This window comes from Dendronephthya gigantea, unplaced genomic scaffold, assembly GCF_004324835.1.
Source record: "Dendronephthya gigantea isolate DGI-Jeju-01 unplaced genomic scaffold, DenGig_1.0 000001F, whole genome shotgun sequence".
In the NCBI taxonomy this organism is placed as follows: domain Eukaryota; kingdom Metazoa; phylum Cnidaria; class Anthozoa; order Malacalcyonacea; family Nephtheidae; genus Dendronephthya; species Dendronephthya gigantea.
This window is the reverse complement of record NW_021163011.1, coordinates 4,166,826-4,188,415: the sequence shown is the minus strand read 5'-3', so window position 1 is coordinate 4,188,415 and position 21,590 is coordinate 4,166,826. Positions and strand designations below refer to the sequence as shown.

Below are 21,590 nucleotides of genomic sequence, written 5' to 3'. Positions count from 1 at the left end.
TGCTTCTTTTCTGTCAACCTATCGAGTAATTCGCTACCTAAATTAGTGAAGGGAAAAGTGTGAACTATGACGTCATTTGCAAGAGCTCTGTGTGCTAAATTCCGTCTAAGGGTGCTAGTTAGTTTCCTAAACTTGTCTTTGTATTCCATGTAATGGCACATCTCTTTCACTTTATGTTTTCTCTTAAAAGAGGAAGCGAAATTTTCCGACTAAAAACAATATCCTTGATATTCTTGATAATATCCTGTACTACAAAGAAATTAACCAATATCTCAAGAAAATGCTTGCTCTTTGTTATTACATAAACATTACCCGGAATGAAATACCGTTTATATGAATCATGCTATATGAGGTCACTGAAGGTTATTAAAATCCATAATCCTACCAATAAATTGGTTACTAGTGTGCATACACACAATTTTATTAATTAACAGGTATTCAAGTTGTGAATAGTGAATGTACGTGATGGTAAAATAGGATACAATATATTATTGTGCGTCTTACATGATTTTATCCATGCAGCAATTGGTGTAGTCTTTACACTTGTACGTTATTTGTCATTCATCCGCGATGTCATTGATGATGTTCCGCTTTTTTTGACAAACGTCCGCTTTTAAAAATTAAACCGAAATTGAAAGTTGGTCATATGTGTCAAACAGTCAAAAGAGTCTTATATGAGTCAAATTGGTTCGTTAGTTGCTAAATTTAGAATTATAATAAAATTCGTGATTCAATATGGCATGTAGCTACAAGCCTACAACCGAAAGTCAGTATTTAATAACCGCTGTTCTGAGAACCAATTTCAAATGATTGACGACGGTTTTTAATGACAATATTCTGATCAATTTTCTAATAATCCAAAAATATTGCATTTCCAAGAAACTTTCCATCATCCGGCCTTTGTCAGTTTATTGTCAGACTTAATTATATCCTGAACCTATATAGACTTTTAGTATAGATGTATCATGGACTATTATTTAGTGTGATTTTAGCCAATATTATATGGTTTAAGCATTTCGCCTGTAAGCTTGTGGAATTCTTTAGAGGCACATTTCAAACTTTGCCCCAACGTATCCAGTTTCAAGAAAAGCCTTCGAAAGAAACGTTTAATTGACTTTTTAGCAAATTAAATATATTAATTAATGTAAATATAGGCTAGCTTATAATCTTTTATATATTATCATACCGATTTTGTAATTATCTTTGAAAAGCCCCTTTGAGGGAAAGATAATAAATCTCACTATCACTATCACTATCACTATCACTGGATTATTATCATTTCATTTTGCGTAGGCGTGGCAGTTCAAAAGGTGAGGTTGAGCAGGCTCCACGGGGTGATTTCCGGTAATCAGTATTCATATAAAATTAAGCAGTTTTCGGTATTTCCTAGTCACAAGACTTTATATCTTGTGATCACAATACGGAACCCAGGTTATGGTTTATTATCTTCTATCGTCGAGAATAAGGCGTCTAGTCGTTTGCCATGGCAATGAAACTTAACTTACCAAATATTATCGCGTTGACTATCATTACACATGTCTATGTCTGTGGTTCCATTCGCAGCAGTGAACCACCGCATGTCTTTCGAGACTACTACGATACATTTGAAAGTTCATCTTGTTCCGCGACACACGGATGTATCAAATGCAATGCTGAATGCGCATCAAAAGGGTGCCGTCAATGTAAGTGTACTGGTGAATACAAAACCTATCTTCGCTATATGAACAGATGTGTGAGAGATAGTGAGCTATTATTTTTCCAAGGTAAGTTTAATAATTGCTGTCTGGCGATAAAATTGTAAGACTTCCTGTATTTTAGGGTATTTTATATAAACAGGAAATTATTCAAAGCAGGATTCTTAGGCCTAGTTTCACTACAAGTGCCCCAAAAAAACCCAAAACTACTGAAATCAACTATTTTTAAAAATTCGAATGACTTGTTCACGACTTTTTGCTCGTGTGGATTAACGCAAGTTATAAAATGCTAAATAGGCCTACAAAAAGTTAAAATTTGCTAGAGAAGAAGGAAACAGTGGCGTAGCCAGCATCGATAATTGGGGGGGCCCATATTCATATATTCATGTTAACAGACTGTAAAGACAATTGATTTGAAAAGAAATTAAACCTGCGTATCACGAATATATGAATATTGGCCCCCCCAATTATCGTTCTGGCTACGCCACTGGAAGGAAATGTCGAAGGTCATGGTGCTTGAGTTGTAAATTTAAATATTGCTATCCATATTTGTAAATAAACGTATTGGAAAAATCATTTGTGGGTGCAAACAAATTTTACTGTCATCATACACTTTATACACTTGTGTCCCAACAGCGTGCTTAGGGATTCAAACTGCAGCTATTACATTGTTATGGGTGATTTCAATGGTTTTGGGTCATGCTATACTATACAAGGTTGGGACACCATAGCATAAAAAACTAAACGGGGGAGAGAAAAGTAACAAAAATGGACACTTTCTTTACAAAATACTACCATACACATGTGAAGACAGTGAGAGTGAAGTACTGAAGTAGTTTTAATATTCTTGTTATAGGTACACAATGTAAGTATTTAATATTAAATACTTATGCAGTATTATATGCAGTATTGACAGTATTAAATTCTTACATGGTGTACCTACTGTACATGGTAAATTATTTACTTCAAGTAGTTTTGTTCAGCTACTTATTTTACTGCTTACAAATTTCTGTTGCGATCACGTATATACTCCTGTTTCGTTTCTTTTTGCAATAATTATAAGGCACATTTAATTAGTTGCGCTAAGAGGGGCACGTTTACTGACTCAAAAAAGTATCTTTGCTAAAAAGCGGGGGCACACTTTCAGTGATTTTTTCAGGAACGTGGATGAGGCACTGGGTCCCAGTGCCCCCTCTTTGCGCGGCCCTTGGTGACAGAAATAATCCAACATGTTTAATATTTGCTGTACGTGGCACGAATGACAGAAGCTGTTCGTGAAGGCACCCAGGCAACCATCTCCTTAGATCTTACGCTTTTTGAGCACGCCTGGCATTTTGCTTAGCACATAGCTCTTGTGTGCGCCGGGCTTAAGCCAGGTTTATCATGTTCTATATATAGGCATATATATAGCTTATCGGCATCGTCTACGTTTCTATAATTTAACGTATATTGCAAATCTACTGTTTCTTAGTGGGAAAGAACTCGTTTATGATTAATCAACACTACGATACGTTGTGTATGACCAACAATCAATCACATGGCATTATGGTAGCTACGTGTAACCAAAGCGATCCATCGCAACAGTGGATCAGAACGTGGCACCAACAACTACTTCACGTGGAAACATTAAAATGTATCCAGCAAAACGGGTTACTTTATAGAGAAAAAACCAAATGGTATTTAAGTCTTAAAGAGTGCAATATATCTGAGACAAAACAAAAATGGGTTTGTTCAGTAGGATTTATTACAAGGACATTTACGGAAAAAGGTGGTAGGAAAAATTTCGTATACATAATAATTGATACCGATCATACGACAATGAAAAATACCGTATTAGGCTCAACTGCAGCGACTACATATTGGCAAACTAAACAAGGAAATACCGAAACAAACTCCTTTTGCCATCAAGGTATGCAACTTATTTAATCATTGCAGAAAGAAAGCGTTTAGGTGAAAAGTAATGCACGTTCGGAGCAGTAAGCGTCTAAATGTTTGGCCAAGACTAGAAGAGATTTTGGGGGACCCTCAGTTAACCAAGCATGACTAAGCAAATACTTTAGTGCCAACGAACCTGCGTAAGCGAGCACTATTCAGCAATTCAGCTTGACATTGTCTGATACACCGCGCGTTCAGGTAGATAACAGCAGGGGCGTAGGAACCGGGGGAGTCAAGGGCCCCCTAAGTTTAAAAATCACAGGAAAAGTTCCATTTTGCGAGGTAAAGAAAATTTCCATGACACTTTTTTATTACAGCATTTGGGTGCACAGCTATGTTGACCTTGGATACAAATTGTCAGCGCAAAGGAATTCAACTCATTAATGACCTTTCTGACTGTTCTGGGTCATCTCCGAGTGGGTTGCAATATTTTCATGATGGAACTTGGAAACAATTCAATCACACCCAAGCGTTTTTCCTATTATCATATATGAAGAAAAACTTATTTTTGAAGGTATAGACTATAGAATATGCTGGTGATGCATGTGTAAACTTTATTCACACTTGAAAGAACATGTAACAATGACGAAATAACTTTGCTTCTTTGTATAATGCGCAAGCTATAGAATAATCACAACTGCACCATATCTGTGAATGCGCGAGAAAAGGTAGGAAATTTAAGGGGAGAACACAATTATTTTATCCCGGATTTTGTTCAGTTTCGGAGCAAGGCTCTGCATGAAGAATTCAAGAAGTGGTCTTAATAGCCTACACGGCAGGGTTATATATAGGTCTATGGAATATAGGGTTAGGGATTTGAAAGGATTGTGAAGGTGATCTCCATTCAAAGTACACAAAACCCTCGCCAATGCGAAAGCCATTATCTGCGGTATAAGGACAGGGATAACTATGGCATGTTTTTGTTCATGTATTTTTTCTTATTTATTATACGGCGTCGATAAGCGAAAAATTCAACTGAGGAATACCGGCCAAATTCGGTGATTAGAATTAACATTTGGGCTCTTGCATGTAGCTTCCCGGCCGCAACGCCCTCTATCCCGTCACCATGTTATATTCTTCGATTTCAATTAGTCAGTTTTTGTCTTCTTTCATGCAGTGGAATCTCCTAACGGCACTACCAGTTGAACGGATTTTTAAATTTAACTTCAATTGCCATCTAACTGGAAATAATATGGCCCAAAGATGTGTTATCATCAAAATTAAAAAGAAAGATTGTAAGTTGAATTGATGTATGTATAATATAGTTATTTCAAATTTAAGTCGTCAGATTGCAAGCCTTACTCGTGTAATAAATGTAGCTACTTCACGAAGAAGATATTTTTCCAGCATGCAAGCTATAAAGTTAAACGACGACATACAGCTGAATTGTAAAAAGCGATTGTAAAAAGGAAATGATTTTTTTCTTTCTTTTTTTTAGGCTCAAAGTCGACTCTTATGCCGATTTCATTTACGGTAAGGCCTTGTTTTTTCATAGAATGATCCACTTCTTCAGATCTCGCCCGGGCGCAGCACAAACATTATCAATTCGCAATATGTCTGCACATACAGAAATCAATATCGGAAGAAGCAAAAGAAACAGTGCATATCAGCCCGACGCCAAGCTCCGAATTCGATCCTTCACCCCGAACATCTTATTTCCACACATTATTTGACTATCCTTCATACCCAACATCCTCCTTTCGTCGACCAAATGAATATTCTGCATTCCCAACATCCTCTTACCACTCATCAAGTGACTATCCTTCATACCCAACATCCTCCTTCCATCGACCAAATGAGTATCCTGCATACCCAACATCCTCTTACCACTCATCAAGTGACTATCCTTCATACCCATTACATCCACCGAGTGCAACACTTTCTGCGAGTACGTCAACCAGCATGGAGTCTGATTATGAAAAACAGAAAGGTGAATCATCCGCATTGAATATCGTGGGTCTTGTTGTTGGGTTGCTGATAGCAGCCTTGGTCTTATGTGGCATTATTATTGGATTTGTTTATTACAGAAAAAGGAGGTAAATTTCATAAATTCGTCTAATTCATACGGTATATAAACATGAATATATGAAGATATACTTCCCCCAGCGGTCTAGCTACGGTCCTGCACGGCGGGTATCAAATTGCTTTTGCAAGAAAATTAGACGCGAAATATCAACCTTGTGTTAGGACAACGTGAACAATAATCTTTTATATAAAATTGTTTAATATGTGTAGGCGATCATAATGCGAGCGCCTTTCGAATAACCGGTCACTGGCCTTTAGTACAATAGTTCTTACTGAACTGCCAGATAGTTTGTATGCAAACAACCTTTATTTCATCTCTGTATAAAAAATAATTTTATCAGTAATTCCACGAGTGAGAGCTTAATCTTTTTTCAGGCGTGCAGACAAAACTTCTTCTATGATGGATATCAATGGTAAAGGTACGAGATTATTTCAGAAATGTAGACACAGTCGGTTTTACGAAAGTACGGGTAAACTAGCTAATCTGTATAGAAAAGGCAATTCAAGAAAGATAATTTGAGAAAATCTTCATTGAGGCAAAAGTTTTTCCGAGTTTAACACCCGTCGTAATTTCGTTTACGGTTTACTCTTTTTGCTAAAGATTTAGAAGCAGGCATTGCTATACTTGTCCCAGTCTCTTGCTTCTCTTTGTTCACGCGGAACAATGTACGAATTACAAAATGCGGAATAACCAACTGTAGTATTGAGCTAGTTAATAAGTAATACTAGTATAATGATTGACACGTAGTTGAACATATATAAGACAATAATTGCAATAGGATAGTTAGTTAGTGAGTGATTCGGTAGCAGCACAATAAAGAATATATGTATTAAAATAAGAGCAGAAAGAGAATATTAAATTGGCGACGAGGCTAAAACAAAGATAAACGAGACGCAAACTGTAATGTCCGACGCAGAAGAGCATGAGCAACCACAACAGACGGTGCAAGTCATGCAGTCGATTGCAATCACACCAATGCCAGAATTTTGTCCAGATGCTAAACTCGGTACAAGCATTGCGACTAAATGGAATAACTGGCAATCCGATTTTGACATGTATCTAACCGCAAGTGGAATTACAGACTCAACGAGAAAACGTGCGTTGCTACTATATCAGGCTGGCTCGCGAGTGCGCGAAATCTTCAAACAAATGCCAGATACAGGAACTGGCGCAGATTACGAACTCGCCAAGGCAAAACTAAAAGCCCATTTTGACCCGCAGAAAAACAAGCGATATGAAGTATACCGTTTTCGGCAAGCTAAACAAGAAAGCGGCGAGACTTTGGACCAATTTCATACGAGATTGCGCACAATGGCAGAGACGTGTGAGTTTACAGACATCGCGTTTGAAATCGAAGAACAAATCCTTATTGGCGGCAAATCGTCGAAAATACGTAAACGAGCTCTACGTGATCCAACGTTTGATTTAAAAGCTATGCTTATCGAAGGACGTCGAGACGAACAAAGTACCTTTCAGACGAAGGAAATCGAATCAAAAGAAACAAAGGACGGAGAAATGAATCGAATAGAACAACAATGTCGGAACAATACTAATAACACTTCCAAATCCAAATGTAGAAATTGCGGTCGTGATTTTCCCCATACAAGCGTGTGTCCAGCGCGCGGCAAATCGTGTAACAAGTGTGGGAAACCAAACCATTTCGCCACGATGTGTCGATCAACACAGAAACCCGAACGACCACAGAGAAGAGAACACAAAAGTAAACAGAAATACGGACAGAGGCATGTTAAAACGCTAGACACTGAACAACAATCTAGCTCTGACGAAGAGTACATATACGCAGTTAGTGATACGAAAGTGGACAACCAAGTTAGTGTCACCATAGGTGGTAGTAAACTAAAAACAGCTGTAGACACCGGGGCGACGATAAACGTCATCGATTATAACACGTTCGAGAAGATGAAAGACATTAAACTGAAACGTACGAATGTGAAAGCCTTTGCATACAATAGTACAAATCCGGTAGAATTTGTCGGCAAATTTGACGCAGTCATCGAAACAAAGAAGCGTATGACAACTGCTACGATTTATGTTGTTAAAGCACAACAGTGTGGCAATTTGTTATCACTAAACACTGCACAAGAACTTGGACTTGTTAGTCTACATTTAGACAAACTTTCAACAAAAGACAACGCGATAAATCACATCCTTCAAAAGCACTCGACGGTATTTACGGGACTCGGTAAATTCAGGGACGCCCAAATCAAGCTAGACATTGATGAAACGAAAATACCCAAAGCACAACCACAACGACGCATACCCTACCACATCCGAGAAAGGGTAAAAACAGCACTACACGAGCTCGAAGAACAAGATATAATAGAACGGGTACCCGACGATGAAGCGACTCCCTGGGTTTCACCTATAGTTACGGTCCCAAAGAAAGATGGCCAAGTTCGCATTTGTGTCGACATGAGATTACCGAACGAAGCGATTCGAAGAGTACGACACCCAATACCGACTGTGGACGATATAAGCCTCTCATTGAATGGTGCACAGTATTTTTCTAAATTAGACCTAAGTCAAGCGTATCATCAGCTTGAATTAGATGAACAATCGAGGTACATTACAACCTTTAGTACGCACCTAGGCTTATACCGATATAAGCGACTAAATTACGGAACTAATACCGCGGCAGAGATGTTCCAACATACGCTCCAAACAGCACTCCAAGGACTTCCAGGAGTTAAGAATATCGCAGACGATATTGTTATTTTTGGTTCAACAAGACGAGAACATGACGAAAACCTAGACAAATGCCTTCAACGCCTTACCGCGAAAGGACTACGATTGAACCAAAGCAAATGTGTTTTTCTAAAAGACGAACTCTCATTCTTTGGACAGATATTTACGAAAGAGGGGACGAGACCTGATCCCAAGAAAGTCAACGACTTATTAAAAGCACCAAAACCGATGAACACGCACGAAGTTCGTAGCTTCCTCGGAATGGCGAACTATAGCAGCAAATATATACAAAACTTTGCTACTATCACAGCTTCCCTAAGAGAGTTAACGAAGAAAAACATTCGTTTTGAGTGGTCGGAAGTACATCAAGCAGCTTTTGACGAGCTCAAGCAGAAACTTACCTCCGCACCTTGCATGTCGTATTTTGACAAACGAAAAGACACCTACGTCACCGTAGATGCTAGTCCTGTAGGCATCTCCGCCATTCTATCACAGAAACCGCAACACAAAGACGCCGATCATCAACAAGTTATCGCATATGCAAGTCGTGCATTGACGGATACTGAAAAACGCTATTCGCAGACAGAAAAAGAGGCGCTTGCCATTGTCTGGGCAGTTGAACACTTTCATTTGTTTCTTTTTGGAAGTGAGTTTACACTGGTGACGGACCATAAGCCTCTCGAGATAATCTACGGTAAACGAACAGCCAAAACCTCAGCACGTATTGAACGATGGGTTCTCCGTTTGCAACCCTACGCATTTAAGATTGTGTACAAAGCCGGTAGTAGCAATCCTGCAGACTACATGTCACGACACCCCACAGCGGAAAGTTGTCGAAAACAAGAACGAATGACAGAACAATACATTAATTTCATTGCACATCACAGTGTGCCAAAAACAATGACTTTGACAGAAATCCTCGAAGCCACCAACGCTGATGCCACGTTGACACAAGTTCGGGACGCTATACGCACAAACAAATGGGACGCACCTGCCGTAAAACCTTATAAGCCCGTGAAAGACGAACTGACCACGACCCAACACGGTATGATACTGCGAGGAACGAGGATCGTGATCCCTTTGGGTTTACAACAGCGAGCAATAGACTTAGCACATCAACACACCTGGGCATAGACAAGACCAAAAGCCTTATACGCGAAAAGGTATGGTTTCCTCAAATTGACAATCTGGTAAAGACCACAATTGAACGTTGTATCCCATGTCAGGCAGTGGGACGACCAAACCCACCTGAACCCATTACGACTACATCTATGCCAACACACCCATGGACAACCTTACATGTTGACTTCTATGGACCTTTGCCTACGACAGAATATCTACTCGTAGTCATTGATCGATACTCTCGATTTCCCGAAGTAGAAGTGGTACACTCCACGAGAGCATCAGCAGTGATACCAAAACTGGATAAAATCTTTGCGACCCACGGTATTCCAGACGAAATCATCTCAGATAATGGACCACCATTCAACGGTTCTGACTACAAACGATACTTAGACACCTTAGGAATAACACCCAAGTTCTCCACCCCGTTATGGCCCCAAGGTAATGCACAAGCAGAACGCTTCATGCAATGTCTCAGAAAGGTATTGCAAACAGCAAAACTTCAAAGTCGACCGTGGAGACAAGAATTGAGTCGGTTTTTATTACAATATCGTACAACACCTCACAGTTCGACTGGTGTTCCACCTTCCGAGTTATTGTTCAACCGAAAAGTTCGAGGAACATTACCCGTACTGTACAAGAAAATTGTTGTGAACAGACACAACGAAGCGCGTGAAAGAGAAAGAAAACGCCAAGAATATAATGAAGCGTACATAAACAACCGACGAAACACCAAGAAAAGCAACATCACCGTTGGAGATCATGTATTGGTTAAACAGCCAAACAAAACAAGTTAACATCCCAGTTTAATACAACACCATATCAGGTTGTATACAGAAAGAAGACTGTGATAAAAGCACGGAGTAAAGATGGTCATGTAATAGAACGGAACATTTCCCATTTCAAGAAAATTCCGAAACGTAATGGAAGTGAATCGGACAGTGATGATACGAGCGAGAACAACGATGCCGACAATGAAGAGAACGTGAGAGATACACACTACAATGAAGAAAGAAGAGAGGGTACAGTCAGAAGATCTACCAGAGCGAGGAGAATACCAGAAAGATATGGACAAACATTACCATCAGACATTATTAATAGAGTGGATAATTAAGGACACAAAGACACATAGTGATTACATTTGATTGAACTGATTTAGAAGTAACGTTTAATTTAAATAAGGGGAATGGTGTAGTATTGAGCTAGTTAATAAGTAATACTAGTATAATGATTGACACGTAGTTGAACATATATAAGACAATAATTGCAATAGGATAGTTAGTTAGTGAGTGATTCGGTAGCAGCACAATAAAGAATATATGTATTAAAATAAGAGCAGAAAGAGAATATTAAACCAACGCATGCGCAGACGTTTGACCACGGCTTTACTCTCTAAAATTTATTCCTTAATTCAAACGAATACTTTTTCATCAGCTTCCTTCATACAATAACAGGTGTATTATCCGGGGACACGATAAATCCTGTCTACTCCTCAGCTGATAAAAACGAAGGAGAAATATATCAAGAACCAGATGAAAGAGAGGCTTCACGAACTTGCGACTTGTACGAAACAGCTGATGATCATGAGTACGATTATGCGAAAGTAGAATCGAACAAAAAACGTCCATTACAATCTCAAGAAACGGATTACGACTATGCAAAAAATGACGATATTAAGCCTGCTTCGAAACGATTGCCTGTTAAGGGTAATAATTATGTCGACCACAGTATAAAGAGAGCTTCTACAAGTATTAGCGATGAAAAAGAAACGGAAATTGACAATGAAGCTGGACCTGTGTATCAAACTCTTGAAAATGACACCCAACCTGTTTATCAAACATTGGAAGTTGAATGAAAAAAATGGAAAAAATGACGAACCTTCGTGCATTCATGCATTGATTGAACATTTTTTCGACGCAGACTTCTTTGGATGACTCTGTTAATAGACTATACATATATTTACGACTTTTAATGAACATTTAGATAGAACGTACCATTATCCATGATTGAAGGTTTAACGATCTCAAATATTTACTTTACGTATAGCGGTAATGAAAGACGGTATGTATTTAGAAATATGCAAAAACTAATAGCTACTGGGCGACAAGAGGGTTTCGATATTTCAAAAAAAAATTTGAAAAAACCTTTGCATGGCAAACAAGGCGTGATATTTCAACCATGGAGTAATTGTACAACTCAGTTAAGGCATGTGGGAGATTCTAAGAGTTAACTAAAGCCAAAGGCATCTTTTCACAATGGACGGAATTTTTTGATCGAACGGATTTTTTTTGTTTTCTTTTCTATTGTAATCGCCGGAATAAATCCGCTTCGATCGACTTCGAGAAACATTTTCGTTTGCTCAAAGAATTTCGCTTAGTGAAACCCCCCGAGCTAAAAAAATATAGTGGTCATTATTAACAAATTGTTGTCGAAAGCCTATCGGTTTTCGACGATAAAAACCGTCATCAGTCTGTGCACGTATATATGCGTAGCCTTTTCAATCACTGATTAACCGTTGCAATGATAATAAGGACCTTAAGCATGTAGGACGGCAACACGACGACGACGTGGTTGGAATACTCCTTTAAATAAATGTTCTGGTAAAGCGTTGTTTTATATTATTAACTGTACCAATTTAATGAGATATAAGACGTTGAAAATATTATGTTTACGTTTAGGGACAACTCTATAGAGCTAATTCGAGGTAACGCTCACTGGGTCCTGAAATGCAGACGTTCTACATAGGACGTTATAAACGACGTCTTGCCGTAGTATATTCGCCGGAAAATAGCAAATTATTATTATTATTATTATTATTATTAATACACAGTTCTAGTAGCTACTACCAGCTAAATTGTTATGTGCATTACAATAACAAGTCTATATTTAAACTATGATAACAATAAAAAACTACATTAAAGCTATACAGGGTGTCCCAAAAAAATGTCCCCTCTATTGAAATCAAACCTTTGTTCGAATCTGATTGCCTTAATATTATAATAAACCCAATTGAAAGCAAGACGCTTTATTTGAATGCCTCAACCTAATAAATATGCTATTTACACACTACTGCGTTGATCATGCATTCAAATTCCAACAAAAGCTTCATTTCAATAGCGGGGACTTTTTTTTGGGACACCCTGTATATACTATAAGAAGATTACTACACGTAAGATAAAAATTCATTATACTTTAAGATTGCATAAGTAATTGGGCTGTTCTTAAATCGTTCTGTATTTGCCTTATAATTATAGTACTTTTGACTATTTAGTCTTGTTTCCCTCTTTCTAATTTCTCCAATTCTCTTTGGAAGTAACTTATGCAGTTTGTGGTCTACATTCGACATATGCTTAATTAGGTCTATGCACATGCGGTCTCTCCGATTCTCCAAACTTTCTATTTCTGCAATATGAAGATTCTCATCATAATCATCATTCTTGTAAATTATCCTCAATGCTCGTTTTTGAATCCGTTCAATGTCTCTACACTGTTCCTTAGTAATCCCTCCAGGCCATACCTGAGCTCCATATTCCAGGACTGGTCTGATGACTGTGATGTAAAATTTTTTAATTCATCAGAACTTGCACCATATGATTTTAATACTTTAAGAAAGAATAGTCGTTTAGCAGCCTTTTTTACTATCTTCTCTGTATTTGTCTTCCACTTCATATCATCATCAATCCAAAGACCCAATAGTTTATACGTACTAACCCTTTCAATCGTGTGGTTATCAATTTTCACTGGTGGTATGACAGTTTTATTCCTTCTTAAATCGATGAGCATTTCTTTACACTTTTTCAAGTTTAAATCCATTTTTTGTTCCTTAGTGAACTTCGCAACTTGGCTCCTGTTCCTTGTAGCGTTGCCAATGACATTACCTGACGTGTGATTTTTTATATCTATGATTTCAGAGATTGTGGTATCGTCCATAAATATTGATACATCATCGTCGTCCTCATTACCTTCAAAATCTTCACCAGATACTTCTGATTGTTTCAATACTGAGGGAAGTCCAATAAAGTGCACAATAAATGCAACAGGTCCTATTTTGCTACCTTGAGGTACACCTCCATGTATAGTATATCTTTCAGATAACTCGTTTCCAAATTTCGTAACTTGGCTTCTACCACTCAAATACGATGCAAGCCATGATATCAGTGCTGGTCGAATGCCAATTTTAGAACAATTTTCAAGCAATATATTATGATCAATAAGATCATAAGCTTTGCGGAAGTCTAGAAACATTAGCCTAATTACGAAGCCAGGGGCATCCAGAGCCTTCTGCCACTTATGGACCAAGTATATTAGGGCAAGAACGGCAGACGATCCAGGCTGTCCTCTATACTGTGCTTTCGAAATTTTTTCTTCAACATCCTCGTTTATCCATTTAACTACATATGATTCTTGGAGCTTAGAAATTACACTTGTTAGTGCAATGGGGCGTAATTGTTCAGCGCTAGTACAAGATACACACTTTGGGATTGGTATGACCCCAAATTCTTTCCAGGTGGTTGGGAAACACTTTGATTTGAAGGATTCATTAAAGATGTGCGTGAGTGGTATTGCGAAAGCCTCCGCAAATATCTTCAGGATTTTACAATTGGGATAATTTAAACCAGATGCCTTGTTAGTTTTTAAGTTTCTCAATTTGGTCAAAACGGATTCTTTCGTAATTATGGGTAAGGACCCGCGCCATATTCAAACCACCTTTCATGGACGTCGGGAAAATCTTCGGTCAAACTTGCAAAGAAATTGTTAATATAATTAGCAGTTTCCTTATCATTCATTGTAGCTTGACTTTCAGGGTCACTTAGGAAAAACTTTGAAGATTTGTTTCTGCCCGTTAATTGACTGATATTCTTCCACCATTTTGAGCTGTTTTTATTACAGTTGCCTAAAATCTTATCTTTATGCTTCGCTTTTGCTATCCGGGTTTCGCGTTTTACTTGATTCCTAAGTGATCTGAACAATATAAGATTCCCTTGTTTAAATGCTTTGTTCCTCGCACTAATCAATTTCTTTAATTTTACGGTTATAAAGTATTTGTCGTTAACATGGATTTTGACAGTTTTTGTAGGAAAGAAATAATTTATCATAGTGTTAGTAGCTGCCAAGAACTCCTCAAGTTTGTCGTCGACAGTGTCTGCACAGATTACATTTTCCCATTCGTAAGAGGCCAAAAACGAGGGAAAATTTTCCAAAGCAGATGTCTTTAATGGTCTTACAGTCACTTTCTTTGCTACATTGTTTCCTGGACGTTGTATTTGGGGACACCAGACTACCATATTGTGATCCGCGGATGCTAGTGGGACGATGATTTCGGGGTCTTTATAAAGGGATTTTATATTGGTAAAAATAAGATCCAAAATACTATTGTTTCTTGTCGCTTTGTTAATTACCTGTTTGAGATTGCAATGGGTATTCAAAACTCTTGATCTAAAACCATTACTGCTTGGAATAAAATCTCCCGCAATAATAAGGGGGGTATCGCAACTTTCCAACATTAAGGTATCGTAACAGGACTGGAAATACTCGCAGAAGATTTCCAAGTCATTAGATGAGAGGGATGGTGGGAGATAAATACATGCTAAGGCGAATCGTGATATTTTTCTAGGCAACCACGTTGGTCTAGCGGTCATCCACAAACATTCAAATAATGAACTATTAAGATCATTTCTAATTTTGACAGGAATATTGTCATTAATATAGAGGGCAACGCCACCGCCACGAGTTCCCACTCTATCATTCCTAAAGACGTTATAGCCACCAATATGAATTGCTTCATTCGGGATATCTTCAGAGAGCCATGTTTCAGATACAAAGATCATATCTGAGCAAATATACGACCATGGTCATATATTCGCCGGAAAATGGCAAATATACGACCATGGTCATATATTCGCCGGAAAATTGCAAATATACCACCATGGTCATATATTCGCCGAAAAATGGCAATTATACGACCATGGTCATATATTCGCCGGAAAATGGCAAATATACGACCATGGTCATATATTCGCCGAAAAATGGCAAATATACGACCATGGTCATATATTCGCCGGAAAATGGCAAATATACGACCATGGTCATATATTCGCCGGAAAATGGCAAATATACGACCATGGTCATATATTCGCCGGAAAATGGGACCTTAAAATATGTGACCAAATAAATTATTATTATAATTATTATTATGGTCATATATTCGCCGGAAAATGGCAAATATACGACCATGTCCGTGAAACAGAACGTAAATCACGTCTAAAACAGTAAAACTCCCATAGGTTAAGCAATACAATGGTATTGATAGTTGCCGTCGTCGTGTTTCCGTCCTACATGCTTAAGGTCCCTAATTATTAAACTTAACATGATAAAGGTCTGTGTGGTTCAGGCTACACATGACAAGATTCAAGAATGACGTTTGACGCTCATATTTATCTATTAGTTAACCTGCACCGTAGAACGAGAACGAACGAGTAGCCTCATTAACTGAACGAGAGTACGGTTCACAATCGTTGAAATAGATGGTTTCTATTGGCTAAAACAAGTTTATTATCATATTTGTTTGTAAACTTTAAGCCATAGCATGCATATTTTGGTGAGGTAATTTTGTGTTGTGATATCGTGTATATTATACGGTTAAAACAGGGGGCATGCAACAAGATGACGATGATCGATGAACGGTAATGGTAACATCCCAAACTGAGGAATAACTAAGTTGAATAATATTATATATAGAACCCTGAGTATTTTACCGAAGTCGTCAATTCGTAAACTCAATTGAATTTTATAGTTAATCAAGGTCGTGTTAAGTAGCCTCAATGCAATTATTACAACAATTCTTAAGCATTTCTTGATGTGTTTTAAGACATTTGCATATACGTGTATTTATATGCAATTCCAGGTGGATTTGCAATTGTGCGAACTACGAATGAGATGTTTGAAAAAGCATGGCAGACGACGTAAAGGTTTTAAACATCGTGCTATTAAATTTGCACAACGCCGTTCAGGCAATATATTCAATGTATACTACCGGTGATAAATGCCGCAATGGAAGAGCAGACAAGCGAGATCGAAGCGACTGACGACAATAATTTGACTATCGTAATATGTATAGCAGTTACTGCTGATTTGCATTTAAGTTTATTGTGGCTATGGAACTTATTATGCTCCTGGGATTTGAATATACGTTTTAACTGGCATGTTATGGAAATTACAATAATATCACAAAGTCGAGTTAAACTTAACGCTAAATAGTTTCTATCACATGAAATTCCTTTCTGTTATGATCACCTATTAGGCTCAAATAAAAAATGTGATGAAATTACAATTCTTTAGGCGTTTTCATGCAGTTACAAGATGTGAGATTTTTACGTGCGCATGCATGTGTATTGCATATCCCCAAATATATATCTAATGGTAATACATGTCTGTGTGTATCTTCTTTACGGCCTTAAGTTAAGACTATCTTCCACCATCCTTGATTGAATTAGCCGAAATGTAGTTTTTCTATCAGCACAACGACAGAAAAAATATACAAGCATTACAATACGGTTGAAAACATGTTTAGTACAAGCAAGCGACTTTTTGTCGCTCATTCGTTCGTCGCTTTCGTCCATTCGTACATATTTAAATACGCAAACCAATCAGCTTTTCGTAATTTCAATGAAAACATTAGCATACTTGCATATTCGTTCGTTCTCGTTTTACGGTGCAGGTTAACTATTACGAACAAACTCTATTCGATTTGACCCGTCCCAGCAAACTCTTACATTCGAATTTCTAACGAATATGTAATTTAGATTACGTTCAAACGGGAGCAGACAAATTTAGGATCGAGTTCAGGTATTCACCAGGTAAAGATTGATCAACAGTTGAGGTTGCAACAATTGTAATGGAAAAAACGTCTACCGGTACATGTAGTTACGGGGACACTGAGAATTCAAAAAGAAAGAAAGCAGCTAGAATGACCCTGGGTACGAGGTTGCTAGCATGAAACTCGTCAATGATATAAACGTATGGTTTTCCACAGCATTATCTGGACTAGCTAACTCTCACCATTATCTCATTGCATCATTTAGGACAAAGATAGAAAACTTGGAAAATGTAACAACGTATAACCTGTTGGTGCCACTTTCTCCATTTATTTCCCCTGCATGTTGACTGAAAATACCCTAACGATCCGTAGACGGAAGACGAAAATATCGTAACAATGCTTGTATTAAATGACACCGCGGAAATTGGTATAGGCTTAGCCGCAATTCTCGATACTTAGACTTCAAACTTGGCGAGGAAAAAGATTTATAAATATTCAAGAAAATATGTCTTGCACAAAAGATTTGAAGCTTGCTCACGGTAAAAACGAATCGTCTGAATTAATAACCTTGTGTATACTTTAAGCCTCAAAATGGCCATTTCACAGCGGTCAGATGTGTATGATGAGCTGTCAAAAGATTGCAGAATGCGTATTCAGAAGAAAAATTGAACTTTTTTAAGATATTCAAAAGGTTTCTCTTTGATAGGGCGATACAGAAATGCACAATTGTGAACCAGCGATTAGATTTTCGGGTTGAAACGTCTTAAACACCAATTTCTGCGGTGTCGTATTAAATTGAAGTACCCCAAACTGTTCGACAAGGATACTTCTTGGTATTACAAAGATAGAAACAAGACTTCATCGGTACTATCACCTATATATAGACATGCAGCTTTAGGAATATCCTCAGTCAGATTTGAGTTTAGTTAAGTAATATTTATTTGTAAACAATTTTAAAAACGCATTATATATATGATGTATATCTGTTGGAACTTTGAATATCTCTTCCCCTAGAAAAGACAAAAAATCGTTTTCAAAATTTTGGACTTAAATATCGTAAAGATAACCAAAAAGAGCGTAAATAACCAAATAAACTAATGGCGGCTTTGCACTAGGCGGAATTTTAAGTTGCCTAAGTAAGGCTTAAGTTGCCTAAATAAGCCCAACCTTAATAATTCTCAAGGGCTTATACGATTTTTTGTTATTGAATAGAATCAAGCGAACATATATGAATATTAAATGTTGCGAATGTAATGGATGGGATAACAGCCATATTAGATGTTATATCATGATAACGAGACGTATATGAGTGACTATTATAAAACGAGGGTGACGGCGAAGGTTTTCTCCCCAAATCAAATATATGAGCATTCCGGGGATCGTTTACCCCTCGGGTTCCGGCCCCCTCTCCCGTACAACCCCGGTCACGGTTTAAAGAAATCTACATACGTACAAACATCAGTATCTTTCATCCGCTCCATTGCTTCAGGAGTTTACTTGTTAGACAAGCTTTTGACAATTTTTTCAAGATACTACCGAGTTTGGTTCGATAGGGAGAATTTCGTGGACATTGTACAATATTTCCTGCCACATCCAATGCACAATGCCAATAACCACAGGCATCACCCCGGCTGCTCAAAGCGCACTGAGTCATCAAAGCTCTGCAATTGTCGAAAGTTACACCACCTGTAAATAAAACAAAATATACATTAGTTTCAGGGATTTATATAGGCCCGCAGAAACAAAATTTCGAATGCTCATGCAAATTAAGCATATATATATATATATATATATATATATATATATATATATATATATATATATATATATATATATATATATATATATATAATTTTCCGTATTTCAATTTAAAACACGGAGAGAGAGAGAGTACGAAAAGACCCATAAAGAGTTATTTTATTCTTGTTGAAATAACTATATCGCTTGCGTTAAAATTAGCCTTCCGATGAATTTGAAAATAGGCAACGCAAAATATTCTTTCGAAGTCCTCTCCCCAGACTAATTAATGACAACTCTCTTGAAAATTATTATATTAGGTTAGTTTTGTATCGCCGTTTTGGTGTTTCATTTTTCAAATTTCATTAAATTATTTTATGATATTCACCTCCATGCAGGTACATCTAGAAATAGTACAGTAAACCAGTTGACCAGTTCACTTGCTCGTGCGTATGACGAACAAGTTTTTCTTGACAAGTTTTACGATAATATATAACTCGAGTATACGATCGAATCTCAAAACAAACAGAAATTATAAAACTTTCAAAAACCGCTCAATTGGCTTGAAGATATTGTTGCGCAGTTTCTTACTTGAAAATCCCTTGAAAAGCTGGCATTATTAGCTTTTGAACAAGGCTCCTTGTCAACTGTCAATTTTTTCGCGTACCTCTCATCGAAAGTCTTTTCTCTACAGTTATCATTTCACCTCACAGGGACGGCCGAACGGGGGGGGGGCCGGGGGGCTGAAGCCCCCCCACTTTGTATTTGCAGTACAACCAAAAGATGTTTACACTTCTTATTTACTGAACAGTGCTTAGTTTTTAGAATTGTTTTTAAAACATCATATTAAGTAGGATTAAAGATGTAGCCCGCACTTAATATAACGCTCCGCCGTCCCTGGTCGAATACGCCATTTTCCGCCGGGCTCGACCATGGTCGAAATAGCCGTTTTCCAGCAGACTCGACCATGGTCGTATACGCCATTTTCAGGCGGACTCGACGATGGTCAAATACGCCATTTTCCGGCGGACTCGACCATGGTCGAATTCGCCATTTTCCGACAAACTCAACCATGGTCGAATACGCCATTTTCCGACAAACTCAACCATGGTCGAATTCGCCATCTCCGTCGGACTCGACCATGGTCGTCACTATAACAGTGCGATTTGTCTGAGTGTGAGCACAATTTTAATTTGTTACTGAATTTTTTTCCAGGAGTTGACAATAAATTGTGCGAAAGTATATAAGTATTTTTTATAGAAGTAATATTTGTCTCCAAAGAAAGAATAATGAGATTGTTTATTACGTAAACTGATTGCGTACACGGCCGCCGGATAAATCTGTCACAAACGCAAATTTCGCGCTGTTTAATATTCAATTTCATTCGCACTAAAATCACGCTCACTCGCGAGAAAAATGTTTACCGTAGAGCCGACGGTTTACGCCACTGCATAAAAGATTAAAGGTTGTCTACATTTGGGAGTAACATGCATGATTGAACAGAAAAAAGGCATTCGTATGTATATCAATGTATTATAATAATATACTGTTATATATATGAAGCGAATTTTCCGTATTTCAATTTAATTCCTTTACCTTCAACTGAGATGTTGGTCACGGAAATGACAAAGATCAATGAAATGATATAAAAATATTTCATGATGCCTCTTTGTGTCTAAAATTAATGTAAGACTACAATGAAATTGAAATGCGCGATGACTTGAATTGAAATAACTGTTTGAAGATGTTCTCACCTTTTGATTTATAGTTATGAAGCTAACAAAACGTGCGAAGATTAAAATTGTAATACGTCAAAAACACGGAATCAATTTATCGTTTTAAAAACGTATTTTTTTACCTTACTTTTTTCAGTTTTTCTGTGTTTTCTTTACTTTTACTCTTTAGTGACGATGTAAGTCAGTAACCGAATTATGGCAAAATGAATTTGCGGCTGCTGTATTTATACGCCGGGTTTGTAAGATAAGAGGAAAGTCAGAAAACAGAAGCATCAAATTCTATGACGTTGTTGCTGAAACGGAATTCGTTGGAGAATGTTTTGCTGAAACGAATGACGCTCTAAGCCACCAACTTGTCTGATGCATGAGGTCAACACATCTAGATTAGTTGTCCTGGGATGTCACACCAACTATTTAAAACTAAGAATATATATATATATATTCCTACTTGGGAAACTTTTCGGTGTCATTAGTAATAATGGTATTGAACTTTTGCGGTTTTGAATGGTATTGAATGGTTTTGCGGATCCAATCGATCCATGTCGTACCTTAGAAAAAAGTTAACGTGTTGCTATTCTTTGCTCATACGAAGCACACCGTAGTATTTCCGTTTGCGTAGATCTGTTAACAGGAACTTCTTTATCTATCTATCTATAGTCATCCTTTCTCCGCTAATATAAAGTTCGTATATGTTCAAAATATACTTGCTATTTTCCACCAGATTTTATGATGATTTCTGCATGTGAACTTCAAATGCAAACAAAAATCTATCCACAACGCAGTGCAATGTGCAGTCAACTCGTTCTCATGCAAATAGA

At 37.6% G+C, this 21,590-nt stretch overlaps 1 protein-coding gene and 1 long non-coding RNA gene across 2 annotated transcripts; one reads left to right on the top strand and one right to left on the bottom strand.

Annotated features, from left to right (window-relative positions):
* Positions 1-1,420: 1,420 nt before the first annotated feature.
* LOC114525831 lies at positions 1,421-12,433 on the top strand. The gene is made up of 8 exons (XM_028547277.1): positions 1,421-1,763; positions 3,166-3,603; positions 3,947-4,143; positions 4,747-4,864; positions 5,068-5,102; positions 5,199-5,665; positions 6,030-6,073; positions 10,938-12,433. Exons 1-8 carry the CDS (start codon positions 1,484-1,486, stop codon positions 11,336-11,338), a joined length of 1,980 nt encoding a protein of 659 aa, XP_028403078.1. The 5' UTR covers positions 1,421-1,483; the 3' UTR covers positions 11,339-12,433.
* Positions 12,434-18,066: 5,633 nt separating this feature from the next.
* Positions 18,067-21,175, bottom strand: LOC114529846. Its single transcript, XR_003687706.1, has 4 exons — positions 20,895-21,175; positions 20,633-20,711; positions 18,753-18,985; positions 18,067-18,309 (listed from the first exon to the last, which is right to left on the bottom strand). It is a non-coding gene; the product is annotated as an uncharacterized LOC114529846 (long non-coding RNA).
* Between the last annotated feature and the right edge of the window lie 415 nt (positions 21,176-21,590).

Bases quoted from the DNA above. Each gene is read 5' to 3' on its own strand.
- LOC114525831 (XM_028547277.1), top strand. From the start codon at position 1,484: ATGGCAATGAAACTTAACTTACCAAATATTATCGCGTTGACTATCATT. The intron at 1,764-3,165 runs GTAAGTTTAATA...ACTGTTTCTTAG, and splicing joins TGAGCTATTATTTTTCCAAG to TGGGAAAGAACTCGTTTATG. The intron at 5,666-6,029 runs GTAAATTTCATA...ATCTTTTTTCAG, and splicing joins GTTTATTACAGAAAAAGGAG to GCGTGCAGACAAAACTTCTT.